General features: G+C 43.8%; 1 protein-coding gene and 1 pseudogene across 1 annotated transcript in view; one reads left to right on the top strand and one right to left on the bottom strand.

The window, feature by feature from the left end:
• Positions 1-11,299, bottom strand: part of PRKAR2A (protein kinase cAMP-dependent type II regulatory subunit alpha) — a 114,420-nt gene extending 103,121 nt beyond the window's left edge. The window contains exon 1 of the mRNA XM_058727019.1: positions 10,773-11,299. Within this exon, the coding sequence (XP_058583002.1) occupies positions 10,773-11,025 (253 nt within the window). The 5' untranslated portion in view covers positions 11,026-11,299. The remainder of the gene's footprint in view (positions 1-10,772) is intronic.
• Positions 2,634-2,958, top strand: LOC131508341 (small ribosomal subunit protein uS10-like; annotated as a pseudogene).
• Positions 11,300-17,001: the final 5,702 nt, after the last annotated feature.

Here is a 17,001-nt window from a genome sequence, read left to right as displayed (position 1 = left end):
TCTCTCTCTCCCTCTCTGCCCCTGGTGGGATTCTCCTTCTCTCCCTCTCTCACTTGTGCCCTCTCTCTCAAAAAACAAACGAAAAACCAGAATGTCTGTCAGAGGTCCCAGGATCAGTGTGGATGAGGGAGCATGTTGATGAGGCAGGCTGAGGGCAAAACACAAGCTAGCACCACCCCCCTCCCAGGTGGGACAGGTGTCATATTCTTTGGACACTCCCAGCTACCCCAAAACAAGAAAGGACAAAAAACAAATGGTTAAACTGATAAGGGACTCCACCAGTTTACCCAAAAAAGGCAATCCCATCAACAGCCTAAAGTCCAGGAACTCCCTACTGTCTTAATGTCAATGCTTTGCTAGAGGGAAAAACAACCTTAACTTGACAATAGCTGAGCCTCCAGGAAGTCTTTGGCATGTGAAAGTCTCTTTGGAAACTCCCTCTTGACTTAATCTCCCCAGACTCCATAAAACAGTCACCACCACCCCCCACTTACAGTGCAGCTCTTCCTGCCCATGGTCCTGTCCCCATGCTTTAATAAGATTACCTTTTGGCACCAAAGACGTCTTCGAAAATTCTTTCTTGGCAGTCTGCTCCAGACCCCATGAACTCCATCATCACCTCCAAAACTTCATCACCGTCATGGCCTTATTCTCTTCAAACTGGATAGGACAGCCTCATCCACTCCCATATCACACTGATGGCTCCTCACACCTCTCATCTAGCCTTGACCTGTCTTCCAGTTCCAGGCCTGTGATTACCATGGCCTGCTGGCTATTTCTTTTCTTTTTTTTTTTTAAGTTTATTCATTTATTTTAAGAGAGAGCACGAGTGGGGTAGCGGCAGAGAGAGAGGGAGAGAATTCCAAGCAGGCTCCACACTGTCAGTGAAGAGCCCGATGGGCGCTCCAACTCACAAACTGAAGATCATGATCTGAGCCAAGATCAAGAGTCGATGCTCAACTGACTGAGCCACCCAGGGACTCAGGCCTGCTGGCTATTTCTACCAGGCCATCCTGTAAGCCTTTCAAATTCATGCAATAGGTCCAACTCTGTCTTCCCCTTGAGAGGAAAGGAAGGAAGAGGACAGGAGAGAGAAGAGGGGAGGGAGAAAGATTAATTTTGAAATTTCCCAGTGTGATACTGTGATATAATATTTACTTGGTCTTTGGTCCTGGTTCCTTGCACAGAGCCCCTAAAACCCATGGAATTTCCTAAGTGATTGAGAGGAATGTCTTTTGTTATTCATAATAAGGCCCTTTCAACCACACCTAAGCTTATGCTAATGAGATGACTAGTTACTAGAGGAACCAACCAGGTGATTGGAACTTTCAGTCCCTAGACCAAGAGGGAGGGGAGAAGGGCTTTGAATTGAGCTCATCACCAATGACCAACGATTTAATCAACCATGCCTACATAACAGAACTTCCAGAAAACCTAAATAAATGGGTTCAGAGCTTCCAGGTTGAACACACTGAGGTGCTGGAAGGGTGGTATGCTCAGAGAGGGCACAGAAGCTCTGTGCCCCTTCCCATATACCCTGCCTTATGTATCTCTTCCATTTGGTTGTTCCTGACTTGTATCCTTTATAATAAACTGGTAACAGTAAGTAAAGCATTTTCCTAAGTTGTGTGAGCCATTCTAGCAAATTATCAAACTCCAGGAGGGGGTTATGGAAACCCCCAAATTTATAGATGGTCTGTTAGAAGTATAGGAGGCCAGGACTTGTGATTAGCATCTGAAGTAGGGGGGCCATCTTGTGGGACTGAGCCTTTAACTTGTGAGGTCTGCACTAACTCCAGGTAGTGTCAGAAGTGCTTTAAGAACAGAAACAACAGCTTTTCTTTATCTAGTATCTTTATTAACAGCACCATCCCTCTGGTATTCCAAAGTAATACCAGGTTCACCCCAGATATGGTGTGAGGAGGAATAAATCTTGACTCTCCTCTCTCTCTCACCTTCCAAAAGCTATGAGTCAGGGCACCTGGCTGGCTCAGTCAGTAGAGCAGAGCGTGTGACCCTTGATCTTGGGGTCCTGAGTTTGAGCTCCACATTGCGGGTAGAGATTACTTAAATTAAATTAAAAAAAAAAAAAAACAAAACACCTAAAACAAAAGCAAGGAGTAATTCTTACCAATTCAGTTAAAGTATCTGAAGTATACAGCCCTACATGAAACGTGAGCAAACATTAGATGAAGATGAACATTCAACCTTCCTACAATGAATAAAACAAATTAAAACACTGAGAAAAAATTTCCCCAAATTAGTACTTTTTAAAGAATTTTAATACCTTGTGCTATCAATGGCACAGCAAATTTGGTATTCACATATGTTGCTGATGACTGTGTATACTGATCGGAACAATCCTTCTGAAAAGCATATGACTATACTTATTAAATGACCAAAAAAAGTACATTTTGACCTAATAATTATATTTCTATCAATCTATTCTAGGGGAATAAGCCAAAAATTTTAAAAAGGCTTATGCAATCTTTGAGGAAGACATGGTCACAGCTGCAGTGGAGCTTGGGGTGCTGGCTCCTGCTCTTGACTCACTGCTGTTGGCTCTCCCAGAGGAACAATTCTGTCAGGAAGCTGAGCTGCAGCCCTGGCTCTTAAATATAACAGAATAATCACCCCAGGAACCAGAGGTAGTGATTCACCAAACTACAGTTACCCTAACCAGCCACAATGTAAAACCAATGTAAAAAAAAGTTATGTGTTGACTTGAAGCAAAAGAAAAGAACCTCAAAATGGATGGACCAGTTCAGATGCCTAACAAGACCCTGAGAATCACTACTTAGAAAACTCCTTGTGGTGATGGTAGTAAGACTTGGGATCTTTTTCAGATGAGGATCCACAAGCAACTCACTGACCTGCACGGTCCTTCTGAGATTGTTAAACAGATTACTTCCATCTGAGCCAGGAACTGAGGATGAAGTCATCAATGCCAATGCTTAAATTAATTACTTTAATAAATTATCAAAACCCATATACATAAAAAAGTTCATGCAAGCAAACATCTGGAGGCAACCTAAAAGGAGAATAATTAAGTAGAGTATAATATATTCACTTAATTTACAAAATGCAGCAAGAAATCATTAGGACAACAAAATACCAGCAAACTACATCCAGCAGTATATCAAAACGATTATACCTTAAAATGTGACCCAGTGGGATTTATCCCAAAAATGCAAGGGTGGTTCAACATACAAAAATCAATCAGTGTAGTATACCACATTAAAAGATGAAAGGAAAAAGCTACATCATCTCAACTGAAGCACAAAAAACATCTAACAAAATTCAATACGCTTTCATGATAAAATCACTCAACAACCAAGAATTAAAGGGAATTTCCTCAACATGGTGAACAGCATTTATTAAAAACAAAAACAAACAAACAAAAAAACACAACTAACATCTTACTCAATGGTAAAAGACTGAAAAATTTCCCGCTAAATCAGGAAGAACACAAGGATGCCTTGTCGATTCACGTCTATTCAGCATAGTACTGAAAGTCCTAGCCAGAGCAATTAGGCAAGAAAAATAAATAAAAGGCAATCAAAAGGGAACAAAACTATTCACAGATTACATGACCTTGTATACAGAAAACTCTAAAAAATCCACAGGTTTCAGGGTACAAGACAACACACAAAAAAACAGCTGTAGCTGTATATACTAACAATCAACATTCTGATGATTAAATAAAAAAACAGGCCTCTTTTTAAAAAATGTTTATTTATTTTGCAAAAGGGGGTGGGGAGGGGCAGAGAGAGAGAGAGAGAGAGAGGGAGAGAGAGAATCCCAAGTAGGCTCCATGTTCAGCATGGAATCCAACATAGGGCTCAATCCCATGACCTTGGGATCATAACCTGAGCTAAATCAAGAGCCGGATGCTTAACTGAACTTAGCCATCAGGTGCCCCAGAAAACAGGCTTTTTGGCAGAAATGGAAAAACTGATCACAAAATTCATATTGAATTGCCAGGAGCCTCAAAAACCTAAAATAATCTTTTTTTTTTTTTTTTTTTAAGTAGGTTCCCACCCACCATGGAGCCCAACATGAGACTTTAACTCACAACTCGGAGACCAACACCTGAGCTAACATCAAGAGTTGGCACCAACTGAGCCACCCAGGTGCTCCCCCAAAACACTTTTACTTATTATTATTTTTTAATGTTTATTTATTTTTTGAGAGAAAGAGGGAGACAGAGCATGAGCAGGGGAGGGTCAGAGAGAGAGGGAGACACAGAATCTGAAGCAGGCTCCAGGCTCTGAGCTGTCAGCACAGAGCCTGACATGGGACTTGAACTCACAGACCATGAGATCATGACATGAGCCAAAGTCGGATTTAGCTTAACCAACTGAGACACCCAGAAGCCTTGTCAAAAACAACCTTTAAAAAGAAAAACAAAATAGTGGTGTTGGTTGCACAAAATAATGAATGTATTCAATGCCCCTGAATTTTATACTTTAAAATGGTAAAATAATAAATTTTATGTATAGTCTATCACAATAAAAAAATTCATTATGACAACACAGTAGAGAAATTTTTAAATGCCTATAACCTTTTCTATTAAAAATAAAGAATAAGACAAGAAAGGGGTGCCTAGGTGGCTCAGTCAGTTAGGTGTCCAACTTCGGCTGAGGTCATGATCTCATGGTTTGTGAGTTTGGGCCCCTCATCAGGCTCTGTGCTTACAGTTCAGAGCCTGCAGTGTGCTTTGGATTCCATGTTGCCCCTCTCGCTGTCCCTGTCCCCTCCCCCACCCCCACCTCCTACCCTCCACCACCCCCACACCCCCACTCAAAAAAAAAAAGCATAAATAGGTATGTGTATGAGCAGGAAAGTTTTGATTTTGAAGATCCAGGTTCAAGGCAGTAAAAATGCTCAGGAAAATAATTGTTCACTGAGGCAAAAAAGTTAACAAACTAAATTCTGGAGATCATAAGCCATCATTTAAAGGGCAGAGAGGCCAAGTGGTGGACGGAGAGCCGGGTGAATGAAGACACAGCTGCCAAGAGGAAGAGAATTTCAAGAGAGGGTGGTTCAACAGTGTCAAAATCTTGCTGAGAGATCCAGATATGTGAACTGCGGGAATATTATTATTAAGCAATTCCAAAAAAGTTCTGCTAATGTTGTTTGGACCAACTCCTATGTTATGTGGTCTATGCTGTACAGTAAAAATGCTGGGGAAAAATCCTAAAAAATCCACTAAAAAAACTACTAGAACTAGTAAACAAGCCCAGCAAGGTTGCAAGAAACAAGGTCACTATTTTTAAAAATTAACTATTTGTACACACTTGCAATGAGCAATGTGAAAATGAAATTTAGAAAACAATTCCATTTACAATAACATCAAAAGGAATGAATTACTTAGGAATAAATTTAACAAAAGAAGTGCAAAACCTATACTCTGAAAACTACAAAATATTGTTATCTTTAAAAATTAAAGAGGGTCTAAACAAATGGAAAGACATCCCATATTCATAGATTTAGATGACCTAATAATGTTAAGATGGCAATACTTTCCAAATTAATCTACAAATTCAATGCAATCTCTATCAAAATCCCAGTTGCTTTCCTTACAGAAATTGACAGGCTAATTCTAAAATTCATATAGAAATTCAAGGAACTACAAAAGCCAAAACAATTTTGAAAAAGAGCAGAGTTGGAGAACTAACACTTGCTGATTCCAAAATTACTACAAATCTTACTAATCAAGACAGTGTAGTAGTGGGATATGACAGATACACAGATCAGTAGAACAGAATGGAGTTAGAAACAATGACATACCACAGTCAATTGACTTTCAACAAAAGTACCAAGACAATTAAATGGGGGAAAAAACCATCTTTTAATGAATTGTGTTGGAACACCTGGATAACCACATGCAAAAGAATGAAGTACCTGACACTGTCCACAAAAAATTACTCAAAATGTACCAATACCTAAATGCAAGAGCTAAAACTATAAAACTCTTAAAAGAAAACAGAGGTTAATTTTCATGATCTTGCTTTTGGTCATGGTTTCTTAAATATGACACCTAAATCACAAACAAAAAAGAAAATGATACATTAGACTTCATCAAAATAAAAAACTTTTCTGCTTCAAAACAATATCAAAAATTGAAAAAACAACTCACTAAATGAGAGAAAATATTTGTAAGTCATACATCTGATAAAGGACTTGTTTACAATACATAAAGACCTCTCATGACTCAAAAATTAAAAAAACAACCCAATTAAAAAATGGACAAAGGACCTGAATAGACATTTCTCAAAAAAAAGATACACAAATGACCAAGAACCATTTGAAAAGATGCTCAACATCACTTAAGGAACTGCAAAGCAAAACTACAATGAGGTACTACTTTCCATCCATGTGGATGGCTGTTATAAAGAAGACTGTAGGGGCACCTGGGTGGCTCAGTCAGTTAGGCCTGACTTCGGTTCAGGTCATGATCTCACAGTTCATGGGTTCGAGCCCCATGTCGGGCTCCGTGCAGACAGCTCAGAGCCTGAAGCCTGCTTTGGATTCTGTGTCTCCCTCTCTCTCTGACCCTCCCCCGCTCACACTCTGTCTCTGAAAAGTAAATAAACACACAAAAAAATTTTTTTAATTATAAAGAAGACTATAAGTGTTAACAAGGACATGAAGGAATTAGAACCCTTAATACACTGCTGGTTAGAATGTAAAATGGTGCAGCCACTTTGGAAAACACTCTGGCAGTTCCTCAAAAGGTTAAACAAGAGTTACCGTATGATCAAACAATTCTACTCCAAGGTATACATATCAAAGAGAAAAACATGCGTCCACACGAAAACTTGTACACATGAAATATTCATAGCAACATTATTCATAAAAGCTAAAAAGTGAAAACAACCTAAATGCCCATCAACTGATGGATAAAATAATGTGGTATATCCATACAATAGAATATTCAGTAATAAAAAGGAGTGACACATTAATTTATGCAACAACACTGATGAACTTTAAAAACACTATGCCATGTGAAAGAAGTCTTAGAACAGTTTTTGTCACCGCAAAAAGAACCCCATACCCTTTAGCCATCAACTGCCAACACCTCCATTCCCCTCTCATCTGCTTTCTGTCTCTATAGATTTGCCTATCCTGGACATTTCATATTAATGGCAAAAGACCATATACTGCATGATTCCATTAATATGAAATGTCCAGGATAGGCAAATCTATAGAGACAGAAAGCAGATGAGAGGGGAATGGAGGTGTTGGCAGTTGATGGCTAAAGGGTATGGGGTTCTTTTTGCGGTGACAAAAACTGTTCTAAGACTAACTGTGGTGATGGTTGCACATATCTCTGAATATAATAAAACCACTGAACTATACACTTTAAATGGGTGAATTATATAGTATGTGAATTATATTCCACAAAGCTGTTACCAAATATATATATAACACATAAATATACTACTAATATGATATGATATGATATAATACAATATAATATTAATATGTGTGTGTGTGTATATATATATATATTATATATATATATATTATATATATTATATTATATATATGCTGGGAGACCCACAGGTGTATGTTTTATGATAATTATAGAAGTGAATCAAGTCTGGATACCAATTATTGTCCTCATGAGGATGCAGTTACAGAAACATATTAATAAATCTAAACTCTTGGGGCACCTGGTGGGCTCAGTCGATTAAACATCCAACTCTTGGTTTCTGTTCAGGTCATGATCTCACAGTTTTGTGGGTTCAGGCCCCACATCAGGCTCTGCGCTGGTAGCACTGGAGCCTGCTTGGGATTCTCTCTTCTTCTTTCTCTGCCCCTCCCCCAGGCATGCACACGCATGCGCTTGCTCTCTCTCTCTCTCTCTCTCTCTCTCTCAAAATAAATAAATAAATTTAAAAAAAATTAAAAAATAAATCCGAACTCTTCAGGTTTTCCCAAGAGTTAAATATTCATTATAATACTTCATACTTAACGTGCTATTTGATATCAAAACTGTTATTAAAAGAGTGTTTCAAATAGCATATAATTTTATAAACTGAATTGGTGGTTAGCCATACTAAACAAAATCTCTTTGTTATACATATCTAACACTACATATCCTATTTCTTATTTTAAGTATTATAGGCTTATTGCCCTAATGTTCCTAATCACTGGATATGTATTTCTTTTCTTGTCTTTTTAAAAATTGTGGCAGGGGTGCCTGGGTGGCTCAGTCGGTTAAGCATCTGGCTCTTGATTTTGGCTCAAGTCATGAGCTCACAGTTGGTGAGACAGAGCCCCAAGTAGGGCTCTGCACTGACAGTGCGGAGCCTGCTCAGGATTCTCTCTCTCTCCCTCTCTCTCTCTGCCCCTCCCCTGCTAGCTCACTCTCTCTCAAAATAAACATTTAAAAAAATGTGGTAAAATATACATAGCATAAAATTTACCATTTTACACATTTAAGTGCACAACTCACAGCATTAAGTAGATTCACAGTGTTGTGCAACCATCACCCCTATCCAATTTCAGAACTTTATCATCCCGAACAGAAACTAAACACCCATTAAACAATAACACCCCATTACCAGCAACCTCCAGCTGCCAGTTAACCTGTATTCTACTTTATATCTCTCTGAATTTACCTATTTTAGGTACCTCATATAAGTGGAATCATAAAATATTTGTCTTTTTGTGTCTGGCATATTGCAGTAGCATAATGTTTCCAAGGTTCATCCATGTTGTAGCATGTATCAGAATTTCATTCTTATTAAAGGATGAATAGTATTTCATTGTATGTATATACCACAATTTACTTATCCATTCATCTTCTAATAGGACAGGGGTTGTTTCTACCTTTTGGATATTGTGAATAATGCTGCAGTGAACACTGGCTGTAACTATATGTTTGGCTCCCTGCTTTCAATTTCCTGGGATATATACAGAGCAGTGAAATTGCTCGATCATATGGTAATTCTATGTTTAACTTTTTGAGGAACCACCAAACTGTTTTCCACAACAGCCAGACCATTTTACATTCCCACCAGTAATGAACAAGGGCTCCCACTTCTCTACATTCTCATCAACACTTGCTATTTTTTTTCATAATACCCATCCTCATGGGTGTGAAGTGGTATCTCATTGTGTGCAATGTATTTTTAGTCTATTATCTGTAAATAAAAGTTCACCTTGTGTTGATTTCTATAATTATACGTAGCACAGCTACTTTAGAAATATAAATAACAAATATTTACATGTTAGTAAAATAAAGCACAGAGTTACAAAGATTTAAGTCAACTCAATTTTTAAAAAGATATCAAAGATGACAAAGATAACACAAAACTTGTAAACTGTTTCACTCATCTGGGACTAATTTCTAAAATACTAACGTGTATACATAAAAATTTCACAAAGCAGGTTACAGCTTTGTGATTTATAGATATGTCAATGAGACAAACATAGCAGACACTCCTGAAATAAAACTTTTAAAGACACATTTATCCCTGGGAGATCACTGTCACTGTCCCCATTTTAAAGTGAATCTGAAATCAAACAGGTCTGACCACTTCTCTTAGACCACAAAGCAAATCTGTGCAGGAGATTTGGAAAATAACAACTTGATTTCAAGACTTTAGGCAAAAACCTCATAATTTAATATGCAATGTCAAAGAAACACAGAAGAACCATTTCTACTCTTAATGGTGAATACACTATGGGAAGTTGTCCACAACACTGAAGCTTACGACCTCCAACAGCAATGACCGATAATTAACTCCTTGTTAGTGTGACCTGAATGTGGATTCAACTCAGAACTAGTTTTGTTTTGTTTTTTTCCAGTATGCTCTAATAACACTAAAGTCTCTAACTTGGTCTCTGTTTTCATTGTTTTGTTAAATTTTGGCGGTTCAAAACTAGGATTATTCTACTGTTAAACTGACCAAGCTTAGGTTAAAGCAACCACGGAACATGGAATTGCTTTTTGACAGCCTTGCTTAAACCAGATATAGAAAAGAGTTGTCTTTTTTCCTACACCCTATATGCTAAACAAGATAATTATCGTTTACCCTCACCAAATGTGATCCAATCGTTTTAGTCAAGTTTAAATATATACTACATATATTTTAATCAATATTTTCAGAAATTTTAAGAAATTCTAAGAATATTTTAAGAAATGCATGTCCAGTTATGCAGAGGCGAAATGACCCGACTGGTATTTGCTTGAAAATACTTCAGCAAAGAAAAAAAAAAAAAAAAGTAGAAATGAAACATTTGTGACAGATATTTAAACTGTTGAATGTGGATAGTGGCATACAGGGGTTCATTTCACCCTTTGTCTACTTTTGTCTATGCTTAGTTTTCACCATAACTTTTCACAAAACGAATGATTTCCAAAGTTACCATCCCGGTTACTGAACACGAGCGAGTCGGTGGATGTGAGCGTCCTTGTCTTCGGCACGAAACCGGGCGAAGTGTCCCCCAGTAGAGGCGAGGCCGACGTGGGCTCCGCGCCACCACGCGGGCCGAAGGCGCGCGCATTTGCTCCCAGGCTGAATCTGACAACTCACTCGGTGCGCTCGGGGCTCAGAGGACCGTGGAGCGCAGCTGGGAAGTGGAGCACGCGGGGCTCACGCCCGCGGCTCGGGAAACCCGGGCAAACTCTGCTGGAGAGCTCCAAGGTCCCGGCCCAGTGTGCTCGGCCCCCGCGGCCCCTCTAGATCGCTGGAGACCCCTGCACCGCCCCCTCCGTCCCCCCACCGCGAACGTCGGCCCAGCCCGCCGCCTACCATCCAAGTCCTCGTCGTCCTCCGACTCGCTCTCCGCCTTCGCGTCGGTGACCAGGCCAGGGCCGGGCTCTAGAGCCTGGGAGCCGGAAGGAGGGGCAGCGGGCGGGCTGGCGGCTTGCAAGCGGGCCTCGCGCAGGCGGGTGAAGTAGTCCACCGCGAAGTCGACGAGGTCGGGCGGCTGCTGCCGCAGCACCTCCACCGTGTAGCCCTGCAGCAGCTCCGTGAGCCCCGGCGGGATCTGGATGTGGCTCATGCCGGCGGCGGCCGCGAGGACAGGCGGGTCCGGGCCGCCGGCGGCCACTAGCTCCGCGCTCCCTCACGCCGGCCTCTCGCCTGATGCCCGCAAGGTCTCCTCCCGCGCGACCCGGCTCCGGCCTTCCTCGCGCCGCGCCGCCCTTCTGCCGGGTGTGCGTCTCCAGGCCGCACGACCCTACGCTACTACGGCTGGCCTGGCGCCGCCGCCGCTGTCACTGGGCAGCCGCCGCCGCCTCAGGGACCGACAGGCGGGCAGGCGGGACGGGCGGGGCAGGAGCCCGGGTTGTGACGCACGCGGCCGCGGGCGTGCGCGCCCCCGCCGCCCGCCGGCCCTCAGTGCGCGTGCGCCGCTGGGCAGCCCGCTGGCTCAGAGCCGTCCGAGGTCGAGATCGAGTCGCGGTAATGAGTGGTCTACCCGCCAAAGGGAGTCGTCAGTGCTTTTCACCTAGTCCCCAAGACCTTTCATGTATTGTTTCAACACTCGCTAAGAGCCTCCTGTTTGCCAACACCTGGTAGGCTCCACGGACACAGCCTACAGCCAGATAGCCAGACGCAGGCACATACATTAAAACCTCAGTGTGGTTCCAGTTGTGGTGGAGAGCAAGAGGGCCCACTTTAGGAGGTGACATTCAAGCTGACTCGGAGGCCTGGTAAAAAGTTAGGACCACCCTGGTCACTGGGTGGAATGGTGGCATGACCACAAGACCCTCGGAAGTCTGGCAAGAGATCTGAAAAATGTCAAACGGCGAAGGCCTTGTAGAGGCCCAGTAGGAGTTTCAGTGATACAGTAATTTGGGAGCCACAGGCAGAGAAATAAGCCTGGAAGAGTCACTAAGACAAACTTGGAGAAACTGGAATAAGGCCCAGGGCAGGAACAACCTCTATGCCTGTTCCTCCTCTTGAGCATTCCCACCAGGATTCCCAGGACTAGGCCTGCGCACCTCTTCTCTTCCCACACTCCACCCTGGACTCACACTGATGGTGTTGAGCAGACCACAAGGCACTGTTATCCTTTGCCCCTAGGGAGGGGGCATAGGTGAATTGGAGAGGCTAGGCTATTTCCCAAGTTGCCCCCTTCACCCACATGACATTGGAAGGGAATAGAAAAAAGTGACTGCCCTGGGTCACAATGCTGACAAAAGGCTGGGTAGGCATAGGACAGAGTCCTGCCTCTCGTTGCTGGGCCCAGCCAGAAAGTGACTAGCTGTAGGCTTGGGAACCTCAAAGGCATTTAGGATGGTTAAGCTCCAACTGGTAATTACCTAGTATTAATTAAAATCAGCACTAAGACCTCTCATATTGGCTTGGCACACACCCAGGAGCTCAGTGCTGCTGGGAACTGAGCTTCTGGAAATAAGAGCAACCGATCCCCACTGGTACAGAAGCCACCCACGCTCTAGGCCAGGTAGGCCTGTGATTCCAAACAGCAGTGTCTCCCTGGTCATGTTCCTGGACCCCTAGAAAGAGTCTTGGACCCTCTACTTTGTGAGAGGAGGGATAGTATCCAACTTGTTTCCTGCTGGTCCTTACTGCACACTCTTTAGAGAAGATTTACTGAATGAATGAATGAATGAATGAATGGTTTCCACACACCAAGCAAAGCCAGTGAAACTGTTCTCCTGACCCGTCTCAGAACTAGGATACTTTTCTTCAAAGCTGTGTTTCTGATCTCAGCATATGAACACTGCACTAAGGATAGGCAGTAAGAAGCTAAAGGGGCAGGGTTCCCCAACTCTTCTCTGCTCTTGAGTAAACTGACCCTTCCAAGTTTTCCAGGAGTCAGAACATACCCAGAAAACCTGGGTGTGACTCCCAGTGCACCACCACGCCTGAGGATCTGCCTGCTTCAAACAATCCTACAACCAACCCTTTGGAAAGGCGAATTCATAACTCCACTCCCTAGTTTGCTCATTCTTCAGGTTTTATATGTTTTAAAGGGGGACAGGTGCCTGTACAGTTAGGACTCTGACCTCAATTACAAAATAAGATAGAGGAAGGCTACTCCAGGGCTGATGACAGAGCTGGGTGTGGGTAGGCTCTCCCAGTCACACCAAGGAACTTCCATCAGCCTCTGCCAGGAGCAGGTCGGTTTGCTCTCAGATGCACCAAAGCTTCACCATCTATCCAGCAAACGGGACATTCAAAGGGCATCTCTGGAACTGGAAGGAACGACAGCAACAGAAAGCAGGAAACCCATAGCTGTTCCAAACCAGCCTGAGAGAGAGGAAGGACAGCCAGCCAGCCTCGAGGCCCTACTTGGCTCCCCTCCCCTAACACCTGGTCCAAGAGCAGGGATCCATCCCCGCACCTTCCAAGAAGCCCTTCTGTAGTAAGTGGAGTCTCAAGGGCCTTCATGAATGCCTAGCTGAGCTGGCCAAAGAAGGGTACCCTAGAGAAAGAATACTAGGGCCCTGAATCCCACATCTTCTACCCTTACCCTCCTAGGACTGCCTTTGTTCAAGCCTGTCCAGCTGCACCATTGGAGGTTACTGTGGCAACCAGACCCACAGGCAGCCAGTAACCGAGAAACAGCTGCCAACCGTGTGATGGTGGGTGAAAAGACCAAAAACAGAGACTCTCAAAAGCAAGAGAAATACAGAGACTGTGGTAGAGAAGAGGAGTTCCCAGAGCACTGACATGACAGGCACTCAGCTCCAAGCCAGTCCTAAGAGTCACTACCCAGCAGGCAGTCAAATCTTGCAGACTGCCACACCACCAACCACAGGCAGACATGAACACAATGGGGCCAATTATCAGAGATTTTACAACTATGGATACACAGTAATACAGGTGGGGTACATGGTTAGCCCCATAGTAGTGGGTCTGGTGAAAATGAACATGGGTAGGGCACCAACTATTACGTCCAACAAAACAGTGGATTTCATGTAATCTTGATTGAACTCACAACCGTGTGATCAAGACCCGAGCTGAGATCAAGAGTCAGATGCTTAACCAACTGAGCCACCCAGGTGCCCTGATAGGTTTGTTATTTTAAAGTTTTTTGTTTTTTTTTTCTCTTTCCAGGAAGAAGGAATACACCCAAACTCTCCCAGACTCCTCTGGAAGGCTGCTCTTGGCTCAGACCTCCCAGCTTACACTCCTCTGCCCTCTGATACCTTCTGCCCACTGGGGGTGGGGGAGGAGACTCAGCCCCAGCAACAACACCTCCCTCTTCTCTGCCCAAAGGGGATCTCTAAGCCACTCCACTCCCCTACTTGTCTCCAGGGACCCATTGGTCACCTGATCACCTCTGCACACCAGCCCCACTGGTCCGTCAGTCATACCAGCTCATTTAGTATCTACCACCATCAGTTTCTATTTTGCCTTAAAAGTGTTGACAGGAATAATTGGGGAAATAGGTTATGTTTTCTCTGTCATCACCCAAGCTGTCCTTCAGCCTCTATAATGCCTCTCTCATGGGGCCACTGCCTTTGGTCCAGAAAGTCTGGTCTATTTTAGGGGCGCCTGGGTGGCGCAGTCGGTTAAGCGTCCGACTTCAGCCAGGTCACGATCTCGCGGTCCGTGAGTTCGAGCCCCGCGTCGGGCTCTGGGCTGATGGCTCGGAGCCTGGAGCCTGCTTCCACTTCTGTGTCTCCCTCTCTCTCTGCCCCTCCCCCGTTCATGCTCTGTCTCTCTCTGTCCCAAAAATAAATAAAAAACGTTGAAAAAAAAATTTAAAAAAAAAAAAAAAGAAAGAAAGTCTGGTCTATTTTAACAAGCATCCATGCCCCAGGAAGCAGTTAAATCTCAAGGCACGTGTTTCTGCACCTGTGAGCCACCCCCTCCCAGGACACTGTGTCCCCAGAAAGTGTCAGTCTCTGTAGTGGACCTTGGATCTGCCTCAGAGACCCGTCAGGGCAAGGACTGAACTTGGAAAGCAAGGGAGAGCCTGGCTGGAGAGTCACAGGCCTACATGCTCACCAGAGCAGAGAAAGCAGAAAAGAGAGCCCTCAGGGAACATCTGGCCCTGGGGCTTTCCCAGTGCCTGTAGGGACTGTGTGCTATCTGTGGCCTGACTCACAGGTCAGATGCCTGGGCTTTGACCCTGTGGCACAGACAGGCCCCCTGGAGCTTGGGTCAAGCAGCCCCAGGACAGCCTCTGATAGCATCACAAGCCTTTCTTCAGGCCTGTGGATACCCAGACCTCACTCTATTACCTGTCCTCTATTATCAATTTGCCAATGATCTTGACAGATCAGTTTATCCTGTCTGAGCCATAGCTTCCACATCTGAAAGTGGGGGTAAAAATTCTTGCCCACTAAACATTGAGTTACATGGGGATAAAGAAATAAGACCAAACCAATGAAAAGGTTAGAAAGGGCATAGGGGGTTCCAGACTCAAAAGAACTGTAGGGAAAGAATTATGTGTTGAGATAGTATGACCTTACAGCAGAAATGGCATTACTGTTGCTTTTTTTTTTTTTTTTTTTTTTTTTTTTTTTTTTTGAGAGAGAGAGAGAGAGAGAGCACACAAGTGGGGGAGAGAGGCAGAGAGAGAGAAACTTAAGCAGGCTCTATGCTCAGGGCAGAGCCCAACGCGGTGCTCGATCCCACAGCCCTGGGATCAAGAGTTGGACATTCAACCGACTGAGCCACCCAGATGCCCCACTAGTGTTGCTTCTAATAGGCTTGTTGCAACATCCCACCATCTGCCTCTCACCTTTGACCCACTTATACTCTGCTTTGTGCCTGGGTGAGGCCGTTATCACCAGTTGGTTGTTTTAACACTTGCGTCTCACTTCTACCTTAAGACTGTGACAGTCAAAGAAATTGCTGAGGAGGGCCCCAACCTCTTCCCCCACCTATCCCCATCAGGGAGAGAAAAGATATATCAGGAACAGGTGGCATTTCAAAGTGCATCATAAAAAGGAAGTGCCAGTCAGGAGGGAGTTACTCACCATCTGTTCTGCTCCCTTCACAAATATGCCTCCTGGGGCTTCCCTATTTGACTTAACACCTACTGAACAACCAAAGGAGTAAAAGAATCTACCACCACTAACATCAAGGAACCAAAACATTCCATTTTATTTTTTATTTTTTTTATTTTTTTTTTTTTTAATTTTTTTTTTCAACGTTTTTTAAATTTTTTATTTTTGGGACAGAGAGAGACAGAGCATGAACGGGGGAGGGGCAGAGAGAGAGGGAGACACAGAATCGGAAGCAGGCTCCAGGCTCTGAGCCATCAGCCCAGAGCCCGACGCGGGGCTCGAACTCACGGACCGCGAGATCGTGACCTGGCTGAAGTCGGACGCTTAACCGACTGCGCCACCCAGGCGCCCCAAAACATTCCATTTTAAAATGGAAGTTGTTTCAAAGGGCAAATTATCCAGAAGCACAGACTGTAAAAGTGATCCTGAGCCATGGGAATGACTGTCATTTGGCTGGAACGTAAATGCACTCACATGGGCTTCCAGGCAAAGGCTGAGGTTGCAGCACTGTCTCAAGGACAGGGTGCTCCCGAGAAGAGCTTCAGGAAACACATATGTGGCCATCTCCAAACCAGTGAGAGATTAAAGACATCCTGCAGAATGAGGGGGCAGGTGTAACACTGAATTAATCTTCCCAAGCAGAGGGCACACAATTTTCATCTCTAAATGTTTTTTGTTTTGTTTTACTTGACCATAATTCCTATCTGGTCATCCAAAATATGTTCCCTGGAAGAAAGTGTCCTTCCTTAAACCCCCAAATCTTCAGCTTCCTGTCCAACTGGCCATATCCACTCCCAGATGGGGGTGGGTCCCTACCCCCTCACCCCTTTATGCAGAGTGATGGCTCTAAAGCCAAAGTCCAAGGATCTCTGTGCAACTGCAGTAAGGTGGGAAGTGCCAGCAGAACTGTAACTGTAACTGCCAGATGAGACAACGCCAGAGAAGCCCAGCTCCTGTAGCCTTGCCATCCACCAGACAAGGACAAACTAATTTGTCTCCTTCACCTCCTCTGGATGCACCTAGGCATCAATTTGTCTAATTAGCAA

Source organism: Neofelis nebulosa, chromosome 4 (genome assembly GCF_028018385.1).
Source record: "Neofelis nebulosa isolate mNeoNeb1 chromosome 4, mNeoNeb1.pri, whole genome shotgun sequence".
In the NCBI taxonomy this organism is placed as follows: domain Eukaryota; kingdom Metazoa; phylum Chordata; class Mammalia; order Carnivora; family Felidae; genus Neofelis; species Neofelis nebulosa.
This window is presented reverse-complemented; position numbering and strand designations above follow the sequence as displayed.